The sequence below is a fragment of the Onychostruthus taczanowskii genome, unplaced genomic scaffold (genome assembly GCF_017590055.1).
Source record: "Onychostruthus taczanowskii isolate IOZ18803 unplaced genomic scaffold, ASM1759005v1 scaffold17, whole genome shotgun sequence".
In the NCBI taxonomy this organism is placed as follows: domain Eukaryota; kingdom Metazoa; phylum Chordata; class Aves; order Passeriformes; family Passeridae; genus Onychostruthus; species Onychostruthus taczanowskii.
The window spans coordinates 12,177,071-12,200,194 of record NW_024498906.1 but is presented as its reverse complement, the minus strand read 5'-3'; the positions used below and the strand labels follow the sequence as shown (position 1 = coordinate 12,200,194).

General features: G+C 38.7%; 1 protein-coding gene across 2 annotated transcripts in view; it reads left to right on the top strand.

The window, feature by feature from the left end:
* Positions 1-23,124, top strand: part of HLCS (holocarboxylase synthetase) — a 119,735-nt gene that overhangs the window by 30,028 nt on the left and 66,583 nt on the right. For both annotated transcript variants that reach the window (XM_041400025.1, XM_041400026.1), the window contains exon 6: positions 10,838-11,109. In XM_041400025.1, coding sequence (XP_041255959.1) covers positions 10,838-11,109 — 272 coding nt within the window. The remainder of the gene's footprint in view (positions 1-10,837; positions 11,110-23,124) is intronic.

Here is a 23,124-nt window from a genome sequence, read left to right as displayed (position 1 = left end):
CAAAAAATTCTTCCTTTCCAAGATGTTCCTTTTGAAATTTGGAGACCACTCTGCCAACCTGCCTGTGTTTTAGAAAGGAATATGAAATCCATGGTCCATTTTTGCATATCGTGAGAACTTAAATTTGGACTTTAGATCATTTAGAAACTGAAGTCTTTTGAAGTGGGGTCACAGCTTGCTGAGTCTCAAAACATTTGCCTTGCAGTTTTGGGGCCGTGCTGGAATTCCCAAGCTGTGGTGCTTTTTAAAATTTTTTTTTACTTTCCTTTTCTTCTACTTTAAAAAAATAATCCCATGCTATCGTGTTGATTTTTGTAAAATATCTTTGATTAGAAAATAGGTCTTAAATGAAAATTAGTGGTAGCTTACTACTGGGTTTTGTCTTTGGAGCAGGATAACAGACCAAGCGTATTCTTGCCATTGTAGCGTAAAATTACCAAAAAATTCTTCTTTTCCAAGATGTTTTTGGGAAACCACTCAGCCAACCTGCCTGTGTTTTAGGAAGGAATATAAAATCCATGGTCCATTCTTGTGTATGGTGAGAACTTGAATTTGGACTTTAGATCATTTAGAAACTGAAGTTTTTTGAAGTGGGGTCACAGATTGCTTAGTCTCAAAACATTTGCCGTGCAGTTTTGGGGCCGTGCTGGAATTCCCAAGCTGTGGTGCTTTTTAAAATTTTTTTTTACTTTCCTTTTCTTCTACTTTAAAAAAATAATCCCATGCTATCGTGTTGATTTTTGTAAAATATCTTTGATTAGAAAATAGGTCTTAAATGAAAATTAGTGGTAGCTTACTACTGGGTTTTGTCTTTGGAGCAGAACAGCACACCAAGCATATTCTTGCCATTGTAGCATAAAATTCCCAAGAAATTCTTCTGTTCCAAGAAGTTCCTTTTGAAATTTGGAGACCTCTCTGCCAACTGACTGTGTTTTATAATGAAATATAAAATCCACAGTCCATGTTGAACGTCAGCCCTGCAGTTTTGGGGCCATGCTGGAATCCCCAAGTTGTGGTACTTTTAAAAATTTTTTTTTACTTTCTTATTTTTTGTACTTTAAAAAAAATAATCCCATACTGTCATGTTGATTTTTGTAAAATATCTTTGATTAGCAAAGAGATCTTGAATGAAAATTAGTGGTAGCTTACTACTGGGTTTTGTCTTTGGAGCAGGATAACAGACCAAGCGTATTCTTGCCATTGTAGCGTAAAATTACCAAAAAATTCTTCTTTTCCAAGATGTTTTTGGGAAACCACTCTGCCAACCTGCCTGTGTTTTAGGAAGGAATATAAAATCCTGTGCATCAGCCGTGCAGTTTTGGGGCTGTGCTGGAATCCCCGAGCCATGGTCCATGTGAAAATGCGTTGTGGTTTCACCTTAACATTTCCCAGACATTTCTCCAGCTCCCAAACCCCTCCAGTGTGACACAGTGGGGAGGTTTTTTTCCCCTCAAAAAAGGCAGAAATGAGGTCCAGCTGAAAGCTTGTGGGAGTTTAAAGCATGTTTACAGTGCTAAGAGGAGAATCTTTGGCTCCTGTGCTGCTATTTCATATTCATGAACACTAAATTCATTCACATTTGATGTGTGTAACCCTGCTGAAAGGCAAAATAAACCTGCTGGAAAACCCTCAGCTAAGAATTGGGTATTATCAGGGAGAAGAAAAAATATTTGCTTAGGTTTTATTTACTTTAATCATTCTACTGCTAATTCCAAGATTTTCAACAAACAATTTTGTTGTTAGTTAAAAAAAAAATAAGTTTGGTACCAAATAAAAATAGTATTATGTGATAGCTGTTGAAGAGAGCCAGTTTTAGCTGCTGAATATATTGCATCTAATTTATTGCCCTATTAGCTGAGAACAAAATTCTTCTGTATTTTTTTTTTCTTAGTCCATACAGAATACTTTTGAGAGTAATTTAATATATATGTGTACAGCATTTGGGGTTAGATTTATATCTCAATTTATGCTTCCAAACATGACTTTGATTATATCATTTAAAAAAGAAAAATCAACCCACTTTAATATGCATCGTGCTCAGATTTTTGTGCAAAAGTGGATTGTCTTTTCCTTTCAGCCTAGGCTTATTTTTAGCCCGGTTGCACATAGGTTTAATTTACTGTAGACTTTTCCTTCAGAAAAATAACAATTTTGTTACAAAGTAGGTGTCACCAAGAATTAAACGCCCGACCCGTAATTTCTCACACCTTTTTTTCTGGTAGGATAAATCACCACCTGGCAGAAGTCTGATTTATCAGCCTTGTGGTGAAGTGTTTCGTGGTGATGTTGTGTCAAAGGTGGACCTTGTTCCTCTGGGTCCTTTCCCTCAAAAGCAGATTTATGGGCTGGGGCAGCAAACGTGTCCCAATTGCAGGTGTGGGACCGGTTCCTCTCTCAGAGCTGCTCATGCACTCTTGGATTTCTGAGATTCAAAGCTGCTGGTAAATGAGATTTTGCCCTGTGATTTTTAGTGTCCTGTGCTTTAAAAGAAAATTTGATCATTTACTGATACTGGGCCTGAACTTGGATTTTTGTGTAACGCGCCAACGGTGCATTTGTGATAAATTAGAGAAGTCCTTCTTTTATTGTTGTATTTGGAGATGACTGAGCACTAATAAAACATTTTGGAATATTTTAACACAACTCCACTTTGCTGTTTTTCACCACAAGACCCAGACTGAGCTGTAAATTCTGCTTTTAGCAGAAACCTCGAGCAGGCCTCAAAATCAGCCTCAAGAAAGGAGCTCAGTGTCCTAAAACCCAGCTCCATCAAATTAAGGAATTTTTGTTTCAGTGGACTGCTGGCCTTTCAGATGGAATATGGTTCCCTTCCCAATGTCATGGGCTTTTTTTTTCCACATGCATGGACGGCCCCAGGATTTTTTTTAGGCTTTTTTTTGGGTTTTTTTTACAGCTATGCTTTCAGTTCTGGATGACGTTTAGCCTTTGACCCAGGCACTTTCTTACAATAAACAGTTTGTTGATGAGAGCAGCTGCTGGGAAGATTGTTTCCAGACTGTTCTGCTGCAGCTGAGGAAGGAGAGGAAGCAAAATCTGGGATGCACCTTACAGCCTCCTCCTTGTTCCTCCCCTCAGAGCTGGTTTGTGCTGAGCAAACCTCCAGCACCTCTTCCCGTCCTTCTTCTGGCACCCCAATTCCCAAGTGGAACTCTCTGCTGAAGCCAGGGGAGATGCAGATAAATCAAACTTGCTGAAAAGACCATGATTCATTTCTTTATGGATTATTTTTAACCTCTTTACCTATTCCTGTCCTTCTCCTGGCATCCCAATTTCCAAGTGGAACTCTCTGCTAAAGCCAGGAGAGGTGCAGTTAAAAGAGACTTACTGTGAAGACCATAATTAATTTCTTTATGTACTATTTTTTTACCTGGTTACCTCTTCCCATCCTTCTCCTGGCATCCCAATTTCCAAGTGGAACTCTCTTCTAAAGCCAGGAGAGGTGGAATTAAAACAGACTTGCCGAAAAGACCATAATTAATTTCCCTATGTATTATCTTTAACCTATTTAACTTTTCCCATCCTTCTCCAGGCATCCCAATTCCCAAGTGAAACTCTCTGCTGAAGCCAGGGGAGATTCACATAAAACAAACCTGCTGTGAAGACCATAATTAATTTCCTTATGTACTATTTTTAACCTACTTACTCTGTTCATTATTTTTCTCTACAAAAATTAACATTCTGACTTATTTTTCATCAGTCACTGAATCCTGGCCTGGGCCCTGCTGCCTGTTTCACAGGATGGGCTGCTGCCCGTAGCATAAATGAATTTTCTGCCTACACACAGTGCTTTTTAAAGCTAAATTTAATTTTGGATTCAGATTTAGGCAGGGATTTATGAGCAGTTGCTGGATGTGTAGTCCAGGGATGGGTTGAAATCTAAGATGCTTCGTGTTCAAAGAGATGGGGCTGCAATAAAGAGGATAAGGATACCTTGCAGCACTTTGTTAAAAATCTTTCCCTTTTTTGGATGAAGTATTCCACATATCAGTTGGGAAAATGGATCCACTGTGTTTATGTAATGCAATACTTGTTTTTAAAAACACTCTGAAGAGTGGAGACAAAAATAAGGCACTTGACTAAGTGTCTGGAATGATCTTTCAGAAATGATGAGCTTTTTCTGCCTCGCTTCAGCTCAATAACCACCCAAACCCAAAATAACCTCTGGAGACTCCCAAAAATCAGGTTGGTTGGCAATTCAAAAAGTGACCAACCCTGCCATCTTTCTAAATGTTCTGCTGTGCTTTGTGCAGTCCAAATCTCCTGCTTTGCACCGTGTCTCAGTTTAGGAAATATAAAAATATTACTAATAAACTGAAACAGATTTCCAGGCTGTGCAGAATCCTGGGAATGCACAGCAAGTACCAGCCAAGTAACTCCAGTTCATGAGAACATGAAATGAAAATGTGCCTCAGTTGTAGGACAATAAAATCTTTATGAAGTTCTTCAGGCCATGGGGAAAGGAGGGAGTGGAGAAATGGGGATTTAAAAGGTTTTTACCCTGTGCACAGAAACACCACTGGTGAAAATAATGGCCTGAAATTAATTGTAAACAGTTAATACTAAAGGAGTTTTCCAAAAACTTCCTAAAAACTGGATTAATTTGAGTACTTCGTGTATTTCCAGATTCTGAATGTGCTGTAAAAGAGGTTTTTGTGTTTAAAAGTTCTGTTTGTTCCCTTTGTTCCAGTTGTTAGAAAATCCATCTCCAAGCTGGCACTTCTTTAAGTCTGGGTGTGAATGTGCAGTTTGGGAATGTTATTAAATATTAATGACATCAGCATTGAAAGTATTTTTATTTTTATTTTCATCACCATTATTATTATTTTTTTTTTTTTAATCTAATGACATCTAATACTCATTCTTCATCCTCTCCACGTTCTCTGTGATCACCAATATATAATCTTTCCTTATTTCTCTGTATCAAATTTTTGCACCTGTTTTTTTTTTTCCCCTCCCATTTTTTCAGATTTTTCCTGCAGGAAAAGTTGTTGTATTTTGCTTTTAAGGGAAGACAATGCATTTTAATGAAAGGTTGAGGTAGTAAACTTAATATATAGAATTTTACAAAACCTCATTAAAAGGTGGGGTTTGAAATTAATAAGGACAGTAGATAACATAATTTTTCCTGCATATTCTGTATATTTACAGTAAGTAAATATATTTATATATTGAGATATATATATATGTAAAAATATGTTGAGATATATACATACATATATATATATATATATATGTTGATATATGTATATATTTTTGGTCCTGCTAAATACTGTTTCTGTTGGAATCAAGAGATGCTGTGGAAGCTCTCCAGTGGTTAATTTAAATTTAGCACCTTCAAGGCTGTTGAGCAAAGCTGTGTAAGACAAGGAGCACATGGAGATATTTTTTGTCTGTATGTGTGTGAATTTTTATATTTCAAGTTAAACTCAAAGGACAACCCTTCATTAAAATATTTCCTTTCCTATCACTGCTAACAGAGAATCCATAGGGATGAAATGTATACATTTGAGATCCTATTTGAATTGTGTAATACTCCTTTGGGAGCAGGCAATTCTGGAAAAAATAAAAGCAGATTTTAGTCCAGTTGGAGGTGTGATGTCTGGTTTTGCTTCAGACAGGCTCCTCTAAAAACTGGGTGCTTTGTGCCTGTGTAATCCTCACTTGCTTGCAATTCAAAAAAATAAGCATAAATATATAAATATATATAAAAATATACACACACACATATATATATATATATATGGTTTTGTGTCTGTGTGTATATATAGATATACATTAGTATACGTATATATATATATATATATATATTTTTTAAAAAAGAGATTTAATCACTCCATCAGCTGATAAAACATGAATCAGGGCATCAACTGGAAACTTCTCAAAAATAAAGGTAGTTAATTAAAAATCATTAGATTTTGCACAAAGGAAGGAAGAAAAGGTTTTAATTCATGTTTTGTGTCTCCAGAAAGTGAATATTTGGCCTCGCTTCACAAGCACAGCTAAAGTCCAATATTTTAATCCCAATATTTGTTCAGGTACAGTATTTTAATCCCAGTATTGAGTGTTCAGGTAGAGCATCATGGTTCAAATCCTGTCCTTTTCCCTCACAGGGGAGGAGGGAGCTGATGGAAGATGTTTGTTTTATGACATTGTATTTGTAGCTTTCGTTTCGCTTCGCCTTCATGCTTTTAATAGGAACCAAATTAAAATGGAATTTAATAGGAACCAAATGAATTTAGGCTGTGAGTGAATTTTGTCTCAACAAAGAATTCCATTGATGGGGAGTTTTAGGCCCGTGGTAGGAAAGAGCAGCTCCCAAATCTGCCCAGTTAAATTGCATTTATCTGTGTGCATGAACATGCAGATAAAAATAAAAAAACACATCCAAATCCTATCCATATAAACAGATTGTAAGAATAAAGTCCTGGATTTGGGTTTATTTTTAACCATTATAACTGGGTGTGCTCAGTGCAGAACTCTCATTGTTTGACAGAGCCCAGGTGCAAATAAAATCTTCTCCGTCAGGAGCTGTAATTTTGTGTTATTTTATACCACAGCAGAGAAGGCTCCAGATGCAGCTGGTTTTTGTCTCCCTCTTCCCTCCTTGTTGTTCAGTCTCAGCCTCTAAGTGAGCACTGGGGAAATGTGAAACTTAATGATTATGAAATTAAGAAGAATTTCAAACAGCAAAAGCAAGCTTCTGTTACGGAGCATTTCTGCACACACCTGACCAGACTCTTAAAATCACAGAAAGCAGATGTGAAATCATTAATAAAATCAGCTTTTGCTCTTCTTTCTTTGTGTTACAATTACCACAATTTGTGCTGATAAGTGGAGGGCTGAGGGTCTGGAGTGTGCAGTAGATGAACTTTGTATTTCTGGGAATTTTGGGAATTACTGTCCTCTGCATCTTCCTTCTTGCTCAGAGCTTTTCATTCAGTGCCACTCTCAGTGTGACAATCAGAATTCTCCTGGTGTGTCCCTGGGAAATTCCCAGTCTCTCCTTGCTTCTCTTCAAAAGATTTCAATTGAGCTTTGGAGTGTGAGAGGTGTTGGGTAGTTTCTGTTGGTGCAGTGCTTTTCTGCTTGTGGTGACTTTTCTTTTAGAATGCATTGAAATTACATTTTTTACCATTTAAAATGCAGGTAGAAACATTTTCTTCCTATAAATATTAAACTCCTAGATGAATATTTTAAATTAAAAACTGAGTAGCTCTCGTGTCACCGAGCTGTTTAGCTGGGATGAGAAGTTTAATTCTTACTTTGGAAAAGAAGGGAATATCTTTGCATTAGGGAATGTACACTTGAAAAGTGTGATTGGAAGAAAAACTCCACAGTTTTATAGGAAATAATGGCTTTAGGATGGAGGAGAACAGAATTAAATTAGATATTAGGATGAAATTGTTCCCTGGGAGGGTGGGCAGGCCCTGGCACATGGGTGCCCAAGGGGGTTGGGAATTCCCCTGGATCCCTGGCAGTGCCCAAGGCCAGGCTGGACATTGGGGCTGGAGCAGCCTGGCACAGTGGAAGGGGTCCCTGCCATGGCAGGGGAGGCACTGGATGATCCTTAAAATCCCTTCCAAACCATTCTGGAATTCTATATTTCATGGAAAATTTAATTTAGCTTAGCTTCAGTCCTGCCCAAAGCTGATGAAGAACAGTTTCAGAATTTATTTGTGCCACCCTGCGAGCAGTTTAGTTATTAAATGTCCGAAGCAGTCGCTGGTAGGTTGTGAAATGCAGATTTTCCACGATGAGTCGCTGCAGATCCTGTCAGAGCCTGAACATGGAACAGCTGCAGCTTCTGGGATTCCAGAATCCTTTGAATCTTGGAGCAGCATCTTCCAGGATTCCCAGGAAGGGATTCCAGCAGTTTGGCTGTTTCCTGCCCTGTGCTGGATGCCTGGGCTGCTCCCAGAGGTGTCCAGGAGGTTCCTGAGCCAGCACCTCTCGTGGCAGTGGCCGCCAGAGGCTGCTGCAGAACGGCAGATGCTGCTGGAACAGGAGAGCTTGGGAATTCCAGCTGGATCCTGGGCTGAAGTCCCACCGTTCTGACAGGATTGTGTTCCTGTTCAGTGGGCTTGGAGCAGAATTTAACCCTGACTTTGCATATAACTTCATTTTGTTATACAGTAATGTTATTTTTGTTGTGCCAATATAATTGTGGGGTGTTCAGCATCCCTCTTCCTGGAATGTTGTGTGAAGGAAGTTCTTACAGTAAAATTAATATTCCTACTGTGACCAGTACTTGAAATTTTGTTAAACACCTAAACCCATATTTTCTTAGGAATTTGAAAAAATCCCCATCCTTGATTATATGTTTATATTTTTGATCAGCTCAGTAAGCACATGGACATTAAAGGGGAAATGACCTTGAGAATTATACACATACAACAATTCTTAAATGGTTCAGGATGTGTTAGAAGCAGTGAAAACAAGAAGTTTGCCTAAAATCTATGGGGAAAAATCACTTGAAATAATACACTCAGGAGAGTAAGTGGTTGGAATTGTGTGGCATATTTGTAATAATGGAACAGCACACAGAAATAGGCGCTGTTTTGTTCTTTCCAAAAAATATTCTGTGGCAAAAACACATCATAATTTCTGACACAGCCTCAAGCACTTTCATTATTTATTTACAGTGCCATCACACTTTAATCACCTTTATTTTGTAACTTAATTTCTGTCAGACTGCAAACCCATCCTTAGTTGAGTTAAAATTCTCTTTCTGTGTGTAGGACTTGCACATCCAGTGCTGCTGAGTGAATTTCTGTGTTTGGAAAGCGATAGGAAAACACTCTCTGATTAAGCACAGTTTTTCCATGTTCTCCCTGACAGAAATGAAAGCTGTAATTTTTCTAAATATCAGTTACAGCCAATCAATTACTGTGGGTATGTAAAACAAGGAGGATAATGTGTAAGGAATTTATTTATTCTGTCAAAGCTCTGAATGAAGGTGCAAGTCAAAGAAATGCTCACAAAACCTTTAATCATCATCACATCATCATTTACAATGCAGAGCAGAAAATAAAAAAGTGGGGGGAAAGGAAATATTTAAATATATTTTATCCAAGAGTTTAGACAGAAAATATTCAGAGGGAGCTTTAGGGGAAAGCAAGACATGAGGAGTAATTTCTCTGTAGCTAAAATTGAGCTGAGTTTCTCTTAGTCTTGGGGCTTGGAACCAAGTGCTTGACAGAATATGGGAAAAATTGTTATATTTTTTTGAGTCCTACTGTGCCACTGGTGCTGCAGGGCTGACAGCACAGGCAGCAGTGGCTGTGAAATTTGAGAACAGGTCATTTCTGGGGGTGGAAATCCAGAGAAAGGTGTTGGGAACAGGAGCACTTCTCTCATTCCTTCTCTAGGTAGAACAGTGGGGTGTGGAAAGGAGGAGTAATTCTTGGGTAGATAACTGTTTATGGGAAGTTTGCTCTCTGTGGTTTGTGGGTTTTGAGGAGTTGGGCTGGAGCTCAGACACATCTCGTTCAAGGGCAGGAGAGTTTAGTCCTGCCTTCAGCACCCACAGGAAATGTATTCCAGTTCCCAGATACAGCAGTGGTGGGAATGAGGGGTGTGGGTTTGGTTAGGACCTTTTGGTTTAAAAATCAGATCTCTTCGTCTTGGAAATTTGAGGGCAAGAATCAGAAGTGCCTTATTTCCAGTCAAATTGAAGCCGCAATTTTTTGTGGTTTCATTTATCACATAAAAGATAACTTCAACTGTCTGAAATTTAAGCTGCACACTGAGCAAACAGTCCCAGAATCTGTGTTTATGGCTGTTTCTAAAGTTGTGGCAAACATTTCATATCAAACCTCTCAGAGCAGAATTTGTTACCTCCAGAAAGAGTGAATGTGGAGCAGTTTGCTCAGGGTGTCACCACAGGGGTACTAACAGTAGTAAATCATCCCTTAGCTGAAGGTGTGACCTGCTTTAGCAGATATTCCACTGAGAAATCAGTAAATGGGTTTTTAAACTGCTGGTTTAGCCTTCAGATTGAGTTTTAGTTATGGGAAATGAATTTGTAGGGAATTCTCCAAGCCTGACAGAAGGCTCACACAGTGCATCTGTGTGCAAACCTTGAGACAAGAAATGCTGACTCAGAAATGCCCTGGAGTAGGACAGACATTGGTGGGAGAGAAATGGAGCTAAAAAAAATTTCAAAGGATGGCCTTGCAAATAAGACTGGATACTTTGGAGAAACAGAACTGTGAAAAATGCACTGTAGTGGGACCCACGAGGGGTAATTTTAGATGATTGGCTTTAAGGCATCTACAGCATGGTGTGGCTAAAGCTGATAGGCCAAGAAACAATTATAGTGTATTGTAATTAGGAAATAATTGGCTTCTGATTGTGATGGTGTGAATTATAACATCTGTATTGTCTCACCCTTCTCATGAGACTGAAAACGGAATAAAAGTTTTTAAAACCCCTCTCAGTTGCCCCATCTCTGAGTCAGAAAAAGGCTTAATCCAACACTTAGTGCTGGACTAAAGGGTTTCTTCCAGCAGAGGATCTCAGCACACTGAGAAACCTGCAAGATGCGGATGAATGTGTGCACTCCACGCTTCAGAGTGTAGGAAGACCACTGCAAACCCTGCTACAGAGAAAAATTAAGCTTAATTAATCTTCAGAGGAGCCTGGTCTCAACTCTAGGACAGTGTCAAGTGTGAGCAACAGAGCTTTGTTTTTGAAGAGGAAAAATTTCCCTGTTTGGAAGTAGAAGATAGCTTGAATAAAAATGTTTTTAGAAGAATGTTGGTGTGTCCTCACACGGGGTGATCTCTCTTTCTCATCTTGTTGCCCTTGCCCACAGGAAATCCATCTTGCTTTCCTGAAATGGCTGGAGGGGAACGTGGATGCTGAGGGACTGAGGGCATCCAGCAAGGTGTCCCTGAAGTTTGTTTCATCCTGTGAGTCCAAGGTGGAGGTGACTCCATCCCTGGTGCCCGTGATCACTGAGATGGAGAGCTTCTCCTCAGAACATTTCAGCCTCAAGACCTATCAGCAGCATCTGCAGACCAAGAAGCTGGGAAAAATCCTTCTCTTCACAGAGGTGACCACGACAACCATGAATCTTCTGGATGGGTAAGATGGGGATGCAGGGTATCCTGAGTTAACTTTCTGATTGGGAATTCATAATTGTGGTAACACACAGTGCTCAGAGAGAAGCTGGACATGAAGTGGAGAGCTTTATGTTCACAGGATATTATTTGATAATATATAAAATACTGAGCCATAAAGAGTGGGGAAAGCTGAGTGGGACTCAGCCTTTTGCTTGGTAGTGGAGTTTAATCTTTATTCCTCTGAGCATCACCGTAAGAAAATTTGATTTAATAAATACTCATATTTAGGATATTAAGTGCATTCTTTAGTGCAAATTATTATCTCAGCCTTTCACTTGAGAAGACTGATACCAAGCAAGTTGTGCCTTTAATTTTAACCTTCCTGTCTTCTCTCATTTCTTTTGCTGAATATTTCCCTAAAATGCTCTTTAGTGCTTGGTTTGTGTTCTTAAAACATGGATTAGAGCTCTGCTAGAGGTTCTTTCATCATCACACAGATGACCCTTGTGAATGAGCTGTGGGATACCTTAGAGAAGGTTCTTCATTAGAGTTTAAATGGAATTAAGTGATAGGAAAATCACAGTTACTAAATCTCAGCTTGGAGTCTGTGTACAAAGGCTGTACTGTTGTGTTTAGTGGAAATTTGCTGGAAAAAACTGTCTTGGGGAAGTTGTTGCTCTTCAGGACAGAAACTCCAAGCCTGCAGCTGTAAATACTTGTGGCAGCTAGTTTTGAATATCAGGGTTAATTTATCTGCAGAAATTGCAGATGAATTTTACAGGTGAAAAACAACCTCGGGAATTTTGTTTGGGATTTTTTCTTTAATCGAGATTAAATTGTCTTGATTGTTGTTGTCACTGATGAGTTAAGCAACAATAATGGCTTCAGTTCTCAGCCCGAGAGCCTAAATTGCAATTTATGGAAAAAATACAAATTTCAGTTCCAAACCATTCCCTGTGTGTTCAAACATCCACACATTAAAAAAAAAGTTTCTGTCTGATTTTGCCAGTGCTCTCCCCCAGATTTAATCCTGCAGCTGATTTTGCAGTGGCTTTTGCAGAGATAGAGACTTGCCAGTTTGATAAGAGGCCATGGAGAGTTATTTCATAGAAATACAGTTATTTGTAGCATTTGCTTCCTCATTTTTAGTGCTCACAGCATGTTCAGCCCACAGAGTTGAAAGAGGGATTGTGAAGAAATTGGTGATAATTGAATAAATCAAGAGGTTTCTTCCTTCAGTTTGTTTTGGTTCTCAGTAACTTTGTTCCAACATCTCAGTGAAATGAAGTGTTTAATTCAGAGGTTTGGGATTTGATTTGGATCAAGCTAAACAGAATCTGACCAATTTATGAATGATTAATTATCAAGGCAAGGGAGGTAAGAGAACTGGTCTTGATTTTTCAGACATATTTAAAGGTTGGTTTTTTATATTAAGTAATCCAAATACAATGAAGTGCTCACAGATACAGGTCTTCAAGATTTCCCCCATCATGATGAGGCTTAAATAGTTAATTTTCAGGTAAGTTGTAAACTACAAGTCCTGACTCTACGTATCTTATTCTAGGAAGATGGTCCTGGGCAGATCATAATTTGAATGATTGATTTATTAAAAATCTATCTGAAATTTATCTTACAAAAATACCTCTTTTTTATTACGTTAAAATAATTGTCTTAGGTATTATGGTTGATGCTGTAAATACTCTGTTGTCATGGATAATGGAATAATGTAATCCCTGTGATTCGCTGTTCAGTGAAGAACCTTGAGATTTAAATGATAACATTTCATAAATCCCTAGAAATTGATGCAAAAATCAGGTAATTTTTATTGTGGGAAAAAGGTTTTTAAGGTGCTTCCAAAGGAACCCATATGAATTTGTTAGGATATGTGTGTGGTGCTTGTGTCTAATTGCCAGTTCTGAATGAAAGGAAAAAACATCTCAGGAAAAATATTTTTTTGGCTTGAAGAAAGAAGAGTTACTTATTGATCCTTCAGGATTCCCAGAAAAATGTTGCAACACTTTCTTTATGTAATCAGGCATTGCATGAGGGACTCTGTTAGGGTCTCCCAAATCTGTGTCGAATTTTACCAAGTTTTGATGGTTGAAGATATACAGACACCTCAAGAACTTAATGAATGGGATTTGCTGTAAATCGTTTAATTAGCATATTATCAAAAAAATTCAGCATTTAACTTCCACCACTTCGGATTTTCTCATACCTCTCCCACCAACTGGATGCCAAACTTTTATCTCCCTTTTCCACCTCCCCAAACTTCCATAACCCCCCAAAAAAATGAAGAGATGGAAGGGGGAAAAAGGGGCTGGAATTAATTTAATGGCTGAGCAACCTCACAGTGGAGAAACAGCCGGAGCCTAATAGGGGCCTTTGTCTGCATTTCCACCCTGGCTGGGAACGTGCCAGTCAAAAGTCAGGCAGGAGGAACAGGTGGGAACTATTAGACCTGTCATAAAGTTTGAAAAATTGATTCTGGAGGCTGAGGGAATAGATTGGACTTGACAGTGTTGTCCTAAAGATTCTAAGGGAAAGTTGTGTTGTTTAATTTGGGATCTCTTGATTGTTCATTAGCTCTCCAGATGGTGGTTGGGGTGTTTGGTGCTCACTGTACTGTCCCTGGCCTGCATTTGTGTGTCCTGAGGTCACAGCAAAAGGGGAATTCACCTGTAGGTACCCAGAATTTAATGGCAGTGGCCTAATTGTCAAATAAAAAATCCTGAAAATGTCATACGTTGTTTTAAATGATCAATATTCGTTCTGTGATTTCATGTTCAAAGTCCTTTCAGGCTATTTTTAAAAGCACTGCAGCTTTTACATCCCAAACTGAAATTTCAAATCCTCCCCAAACATTGTTTTCTCTAGATGGAAATTCCTTCTGTGAGTTTCAGAAACCTTTTCTTCCCAGATGTTTATCCTAATGCCACCGAGCAGGTTAACCCTGCCAGAAACAGTTCCACCTTCTGTGACTCCTCTGAGCATCCCTGGGAGTGCAGGTTTTAAAATGAAACCATTGTTTTTGAGGCTGCATCTGGTGTAGTGATACAAGTGTTACATTATAGACTTAAAATGTGTATATATACAGTGTATATATACACATTATGCACTTATTACACTCATAAGGCTTGAGATTAACAAAGAAATACTTTTATTTCTAATATTTCTGCATACTCTAATTGACTGGAATGATTTCACGAACATTTCATTAAAATTAAATTAATGAGATAGAAATTTCAGTTTTGTTCTCTATCTTAGATCCTGTTTCAATATTTTAGTTGGCAGAAAATTTGATTTACACATGACTAAGCCAGCGTGGAATATATTCTGTATGAAATGGCATCGTGGATGCCTTTTCCCCAATATTTAAGAAGAACAAAGTGCCATTGTTAGGGAAAGTTTGACACAAAAGTGGTGAATTTTAGTGGAAGTGAAATGTGGGCTGAGGTTCCTTTCATAACTGCTGAATAGGATATTTAAATAAAATGTCAGTTGAGAATAAACAATTTCCAAACAGCTAAAAGCTTTGCAGAAGAAAGTCTTTTCTATCATTGGTGTCCTTTTACTTTTCTAGATTCATACTGCTGAATTTTGAAAAGCTGAACTGCAGCTCTAATTTTGGGAAGTGGGCATGAAGACTCATTTTATTTGAAAACTCTGGGTTTAGTTGAATTGAAATATGGATGATGCTGGTGCAGGTCTGAGTTAAGGAAAACCAGTGTGTAATTGAAGGAGATGGGAATGGCACTTCAGGGGCAAACAAGCTGAGATTGACAAACTGTGTTAGGGACTGGGGGGTTTTTAATTTGGTTTTTAAGTCCTCCTGATGTTTTAGTCTGTGTTTTGTTATTCCTTGCACCTTGGCAATCCCCCTTATTCTCCACTGAAACTGTATTTTTAAAAAACTGAGTGATTGGAATGAGCTTTAAGACCCTTTCCCACCCAAACCATTCCATGGTTCCGTGATAATCTTTGTATTTTAGCATGGTGAGACTCTCCCAGTACATTTTCAGCCTGCTAAAAATGAGTATTTTGTCATCAATATTAACAGTTTGTATAAATTAATCCACTCCACTCTCCTCCCTCAGGAATTTTGGTTGGGGAGTTGGAGAATACCATGGCATGCAGGAAAGGTGCCTTTCTCTCAGGAAATTGGAAATGTAAATAGGAAATTATAAAACCACGTGCTGTTCAGTAGGTTAGATGCATTTTAACACTGTATATCTCCTATACTCAATCTTTTCTGCAGCTACATAACCCAAAAATATTTTGTCACTTTGGATGTCGAGGTCACAATAGTTCGTGTTGCCTTTAAAACCTCAGATCCCTTGATTTTGTGAAACTGTAGGATGGGATAGGAATGCTTTGCTTGATTAATGTCTTACTTGTAATCTAGAGTTTGTTACTAAAAGCAATAGACCTGCTCTTTAAATTCCTAAATATAGGAGTGTGTATATATATATATATATATATATGTATGTATGTATGTATGTATATATGTATATCATATTCCTTCATTATTTACATAATTTTTATTACTATCTTTCAAACTTCCATTCCTTAATTTATTTGCATGGTTGAAGGACTTCTTACCCTCAAAACAAAAAAAGTTGGTGCATTAAATAGCTGCTGCTGTGCTTTTCTTTCCTAAGGGTGTTTTTTTATAGGCAGTATTTTGTGTCTTCCTCTGGTGTTAAAGACCAGCTCAAATAGCAGAGTAAAGTTTGTTTCCCTTAAATCAAATCAAATTAAGTTCAACAGTAGGGTTTTTTTGCTAATTTAGTTTTAAATGTATAATATTTCATACTTTATTGTGCCATTCATTTATGAGCAGTGCTTTGCACCAGCCAGTGCTGGAGGAAGCTCAGCTTGATAACAAAAGATCACACAGGAATTTTGGAATTTTTGTGACACAGCCAAGAGTCTGCTCCCTCCCTGGCCTGCAGAAAGGGAGGAATTCGGAAGTCTTTGGCACTGATTTGGTCCTGTGCCATTCCCAGACTCTTCCCTGCCATACCATTTTCCACGACACGCTTGCTGACAGATTTCTCTATTGGGATTTGGCATCTCCTTTGCGTCAGTTTTCCCTGATTTTCTTTCCACCTGTTGTGCACCATTCCTGAGGGCACCGAACAATCAGGTCCCTATTTTCCTGTCACGCACCTTGTGTGCCTGATTTTCCATGGAACTGAAGGCAAAATGTGCCCTTCTTTATTTATTTTTTTTGTTGTTGTTGTGTAAAATCAGTGGATTTTCTTCCTGTTAACGGAGTGGGCCTCCCGCTTGCAGTGCAGAGGGAGGTTTGGCATTCCCAGTGGGAATTGAGTCATAAAATAAAGATACCCGTTCGGCAGAGCAATTAACCCGTGTTGAACTCTGATGGGAGATTGGGTTTCCCTGCTGCTGGAAGTTCCTGAACAATGCCATTACCACAGGGACACCACACAGCCCCGGAGCAGCCTGGAATCTGAGGGGAAATGTTCTTTAAATCTGAAGGGACTTGTTCTTTAAATCTGGGGGAAATTGTTCTTTAAATCTGGGGGGAATTGGTCTTTAAATCTGGGGCAATTGTTCTTTCAATCTGGGGGGAATTTTCTTTAAATTTGAGGGGAATTGCTCTTTAAATCTGGGGGAAATTGTTCTTTAAATCTGGGGGGAATTGCTCTTTAAATCTGGGGGAAATTGTTCTTTAAATCTGAGGGGAATTGCTCTTTAAATCTGGGGGAAATTGTTCTTTAAATTTGAGGGGAATTGTTCTTTAAATATGAGGAATTGTTCTTTAAATCTCAGGGGAATTGTTCTTTAAATCTGGGGGAAATTGTTCTTTAAATCTGAGGGGAATTGTTCCTTGGAATCAGAGGGGAATCATTCCTTAAATCTGAGGGGAATTTTCTTTCAATCTAAAGGGAATCGTTCCTTAAATCTGAGCAGGATTGTTCTTGAAATCTGAGGGGAATTGTTCCATAAATCTGAAGGGAAACATTAATTAAATTTAAGGGGAATCATTCCTTAAATGTGAGGTGAATCTTTCTTTAAATCTGAAAGGAATAATTTCTTTAATTTGAGGGGAATTGTTCTTTTAATCAGAGGGAAATAATTCCTTACATCTGAGTGGAATGGTTCGTCAAATCAGAGGGGAATTTTTCCTTAAATCTAGTGTAATCATTCCTTAAATCTGAGCGGAATCATTCCTTAAATTTGAGTGGAATCATTCCTTAAATGTAAGGGGAATCTTTTTTTAAGTCTGAGGGTAATTGTTCCTTAAATCTGAGGGGAATTGTTCCTTAAATTTTAGGGGAATAATTCCTGAAATCTGAGAGGAGTAATTCCTTAAGTCTGAGGGAAACTGTTTTTCAAATCTGAGGGGAATCGTTCCCTAAATCTGAGGGGGGTCATTCCTTAAATCTGAGAGGAATTCCTCCTTAAATCTGAGGGGAATTGTTCTTTAAATTCAAGGGGAATCATTCCTTGAATCTGAGGGGAATCATTCCAGAAATTTGAGGGGAATCATTCCTTTAATCTGAGCAGAATCGTTCCTTAAATCTGGGGGGAATTGTTCTTTAAATCTGAGGGGAATAATTTATTAAATCTGAGTGGAATAATTCCTCATATCTGAGGAAAATCATTCCTTAAATCTGAGGGAAACCCTGGCAGGCTGCACAGCTAAAACAAGAGTGAAGGAATGGTCATGGCAGGGTTTCAGTCACATTTTGCTGGTGTGTTTTACACGGTGCTGTTTTCATGTCCACATTTTAAACCGGGAATTTGGTAATAAAGTGAAAAAATTGAATGCTGAAGTTTCAAATCATTGCAGCTTTTTGAAGATGAGGATTAGCTTGAAGCATATGATCCATGTAGCACAATACAATATGCCGTAATACATATGATATCTTGTTATAAGTAATATTAAATGCAACATATTATGTGTATATTATTGCTGTTGGTTTGCAAATTCCATGGCTGTCAATTTTGCTCTTGAATTGTAACTTTTGTTTTGGAAAAGGAAATGCTGCCTAAGCTTAAACTGCCCAGAAGTACTCATGGATTAGTATTTGTACTTCATTGAGAAAGATATCCTTGTGTCCATCAAATAGCCAACTTTGCCTTTTCACATGAACTCAGACCAGCGTATAGTCTTAAATAAAGTAATGTGCTTCTAAAAATAACTTTAAAACCTCAAACCCAGTCATAAATCAGTCTAGGACAGTGTATGGACTTAAAAAGGGGAGGGTATGACATAGAAAAACTAGGTGTGTTATTAATGACAGAATCATGGATGGTTTGAGATGGAAAGGGACCTTAAAGCCCATCCAGTGCCACCCCTGCCATGGCAGGGACACCTTCCACTGTGCCAGGCTGCTCCAGCCCCAGTGTCCAACCTGGCCTTGGGCACTGCCAGGGATCCAGGCGCAGCCCCAGCTGCTCTGGGCACCCTGTGCCAGGGCCTCTGCACTAATAATAGGATCAGAAGAATCAACTTCCCCTAATTAACCTCATGCAGTAACTTGAACCTTGGACAAATCCTGGATTTGCATTTTCCCCCAAACTTCTTCATTAGAATTGTTCTAATCATCAGACTAATAAATGAATGTATTGCCAATGTTGCATTCAGATAAAACAGAATAAGAGTTGGGCATCCAAGTGATTTGATAATGGGATTGATTAACAGATTGCTGCCCACATTATGGACAGGAGCATTTCACAAGGGATGGAGTGACAGGACAAGGGGGAATGGCCTTCAGCTGAAGGAGGGCAAGGTTGGATGGGATCTTGGGAATTAGGAATTGTTCCCTGGCAGGGTGGGCAGGGCTGGGATGGAATTCCCAGAGCAGCTGTGGCTGCCCCTGGATCCCTGGCAGTGCCCAAGGCCAGGTTGGACACTGGGGCTGGAGCAGCCTGGCACAGTGGAAGGTGTCCCTGCCATGGCAGGGGTGGCACTGGATGGGCTTTGAGGTCCCTTCCAACCCAAACCACTCTGGACTTCTATGAAAGATCCAAAGGCTGAACTACAAACAAATGCAGTTGCACAAAGTCAGAATGATTCCCTGGAAATTTCAGTGAAAAGAGCATGAGTAGATTTATTAGAAACTCAAAGTTAGATCTCAGTTTTCCATTTTGCACATCTCCATCTCTTTCCTTTTGTAAGGAAAAAAAAAAATGGAAAAAAAAGAAGTTGGATTTCCTCTCCTATGGAAGCAAAGTAGGAGCTGGGAAACGAAGCATGGCTGCTTGAGAAGGTTTACACAGCACCTGTTCTGGTGTGGTTAAGAATAAATACACTGATTTTTGTTCATTCTTATGCTGCCAGTCAGAAGAGAGTGATTTAATTTCAGAATTAATTTTAAGTGCTTGTTTCCAGAGCAAAAAGCTTTGGAAGCTTGTGTAATTTCTGACTTAAGCAGTAAATGTAGAAAATCCCACAGAATCTGAATTCTTGCCATAAATCCCACTGGCCTAATTTATTTTCACTTATAGTCCTAGTTAAAATATTTTAAGAATCTGTTTGTATTCAAACGAGGGCTTGCATTTATCACACCTCATATCATTGAGCCTGAAATGTCACGGCCTGGAGAATGGCGTGTAAAAAAAAGTGAGGTTCCCCCACTGCAGCTTTGTGATCCCCAGGATTGCTATAAAATCCTGTACCTCATGTTGCTCTCCAGAAATTTACTGGCATTGTTCTTTTTGCTGAACTGTTAAACGTAGATGAACGTCCAGAGTTTTTTTGTAAACTTGAACTGACACTATTTTTACACTTTTTTTTTTTTTAACTGATGGTATTATCTTACATCAAAAAAAGAAAAAACCCATGAGTGTCTGACAGGATTTTTTGCAAACACAAAGCTCTTGTGGCTCGTTGCATTAAGGAGTTGTGGGATGCAGCTATGAAGTATCCCATGGACATTTTTAATTGGATTTTTATTCAAATGGATCATCAAGCTGCCCATCCACTGAAGAAGATGAAGAGGGAAAACTGGACAAGGAAGAAGAGGAGGGAGGTGGAGTTGAGACACAGGAAGAAGGAAATAAAAATTCAAGGGAAACAAATTTTTACTGGTTATTCTTAAGCAAACACTCTAAGCTTAAAATAAATGGGATGTAGAGAGATTGCAACATTAATTGGGGAACAGTCGTTGTTAAAGCACTTACCAAACACTTAATGATCACAAGCCCAAGACTCCCCTGTTCCATTGGCAGATTGTCAACTGAAATATAATTATCTCAGTGTTGAGGTTGGATTTTGCTGAAGTGAAACACTGGTAAGAATTCCAGTTAAGCAGTGGTGGTCCCAGTCCTAATTGTTTTATTTTAATTGGGAATTGGGGAGTGTGAGGGAAGGGGAGCACCTTTATGTTGTTGACTCTAAATAATAACTTTGCTTGTGGTCATAACTGAATCTGCAGATGCTGATGTCCTGCTCTGCTGCTTTAATTTTAATCATCCTTTCAGTCTTTCCTACAGTTACAATAATATTTAAATACCTAATCTGAATTCCAAAGATTACTTATATTTCCTGCTTTTAAAAATGCAGTTTACAACATATTACCTTGCACTTTTTGGATAAAAAATATTCACTATATTGCATCTGTTAAGTGTCAATAGAAAAACTTCAGAGTTCAGATGATCTTGAAGGCCCCTTCCAACCCAAACCATTCCATGATTCTATGATTTTATGATTTATTAGCAGCAGATAATGTATAAACTGTATGGAGAGTGGTGCCAGATGTGAGAGATGAAAGGAATTGCTGGTGGCCACCTGCTTTAATGCACATTTCAGCTCTGCTGTGGTGGTTGATGGCATGAAGCATTCATGGGATGCAGAGCCATTCAAAGTTAGCAGAGCATGGCAGGTTAGCAAGGAGTGATGCTTGTGGAATGTTGGAGTATCCATCTGTTGGAAAAACAGAACCGTCACCTTTTGCCAAGGTTTTGAGGAGCAGCTGTGAGTGGATATTTGGGTTTTTCTTGTGGTAGGGAAGCACCAGAGAGCTTTCAGTGTGAAGGTGTTGGAAATTCAGGGCAGCACTGGGGGTGCTGCTGATTTGCCTGGCTTGTTTTGATCTTATTATTTCTATCTTTATATCGGCATTGTGCTACCACTCAGTTTAGACTTAGAATCATAAAATTACTGAATTATTAAATTACAGAACGGTTTGGGTTAGATGGGACTTTAAAACCCATCCAGTGCCACCCCTGCCATGGGCAGGAACCTTCCACTGTCCCAGGCTGCTCCAGCCTGGCCTTCAACACTTCCAGGGATGGGACAAATTCAGTTTTTAATTTCTATTCTAGACAAAGTTTGCAAATTGAAGTTTGCTAAGTTTGCAAAATAGCTTTTTCGGGACAATAATAAATAAGCTTTCTGTTTGTATTATATTTATTTATATTCCCAATATTGTCCTCACACGTTTCCAATTTTTGCTTCTATCAGTAATTTTTATTTCCTTTCTTCTTGTTGTTGTTTTTAATTATTTGGGTTTTTATTTGTTTGATTTCATGTTTGAGATGATAAAGTTGCTACAGATTACTTAATTAGTACGAATTACTAAAACTAGAAATTTAAGAACTTAAGTCTTTCCATTAAAAAATATTTTCTTGTTGCAATAATCCTGATAGTGGCTTCCTGATAGGTAAAAACCAATAAGTTAGAAGAAGTCAATCTTACTTCAATTAGAAACTCAAATCTTGGCTTGCTTTATACTAGAAAAAAACCTTTTTTTCAGCTATGGGTTGCAGAAATAGGAATTTGTGGGGTTTTTTTTTTTTCCTTTATGTGTTATACAGAAATAGGAATAGCCAAGAAGAGGTCCAGAAATGCCTTTTTGGGGTGTCTGCAAGAAGCGCTGTAAAACATTGTACACTTAGTGCTGATTGACTCACCAGAAACCAGAGAATAAAAGGAGCAGAGAAGCCATTGACTCTGAAGAGTTTTAGTCCAATTTTGGAGAGGAGGATGGAAGGAAAAAGGAAGAATACGGGAGAAAAATGGGAATTTTCTTATTTTACAGGGTCCAGGTCGGTCACTAAGGTTGGAGTCTGAAATGCAAGGAACTCTCAGAACTTTGGGCCTGGAAGCCGAAGATTAGAATGAAACCCAGGATTTGATCTGAGACCTTGGAAAAGGCTCCCAAACTGAGATGCTGGAAGGGAGAATGTGGGTTTATAGTTTAAAACATAGACATGTTGAGCTAAGGAAAGGAAAGTTTAGAGTTTTAAAGTTTAAGATATAGAAAAAATAAAAGTAGTTACAGAGGTTGATGCCTTGTGCAGGCTGGACCTTCTGAACCATGCAGTGAAGATGTGAGCTGAACTCACCCTTCCTGTAGAAGATAAGAAAATAAATCACATCATCAAAAACAATTCAGAGATCCCATCTCAAATTCCTTCCAAAATTACCCAGAAGTGAATTATCACACACTAAGCAGATCCTTTTCCACTCAGCATGTCTGCAAGTTCTTCCTCAGACTTCTGCTTTTTATTCCAACGTGGCATGGACAGGGAATGTTCAGTAGGAGTGTCTGGGAGCACAGATAATTGGAATATTAGAATCCTACCCAATATCCTGTTATTTGTTTAATGCACCATTTGGAGCATTCAGTGGTCATCAGAACAGATAAAATTATTCATTGATGAATTATCTTTCATTAGGAATTGGGGAATAACTGGATAGAAACTGGAGCCCTTTCCCTGGGAGGAAAAAGGGAATATTCTCCAGTTGGCTGGGCTGTAGCAGGGAGTGTTGATGACAACAGAATTATATTGGTTTGGAGGGAAAATGGGAATTTGCTGTGAGGCCTGAGCTTAATAAACTGCTGTGTGCCAACGGCAGAGGTTAAGAGGGGTGAAAAAGTTCTATTTTGATGCTTTGCCAAGCTAAGCAGTGAAATATTGTGAGCATGAACCAAGTGAGATGGAATGTGTGGGATTTGGAACCCAAAATCCCAGAGAATGAGCAACAGTTCCTAAGGGCTGGAGTGTAGATGGGTTCCTTCCTTCCTTCCTTCCTTCCTTCCTTCCTTCCTTCCTT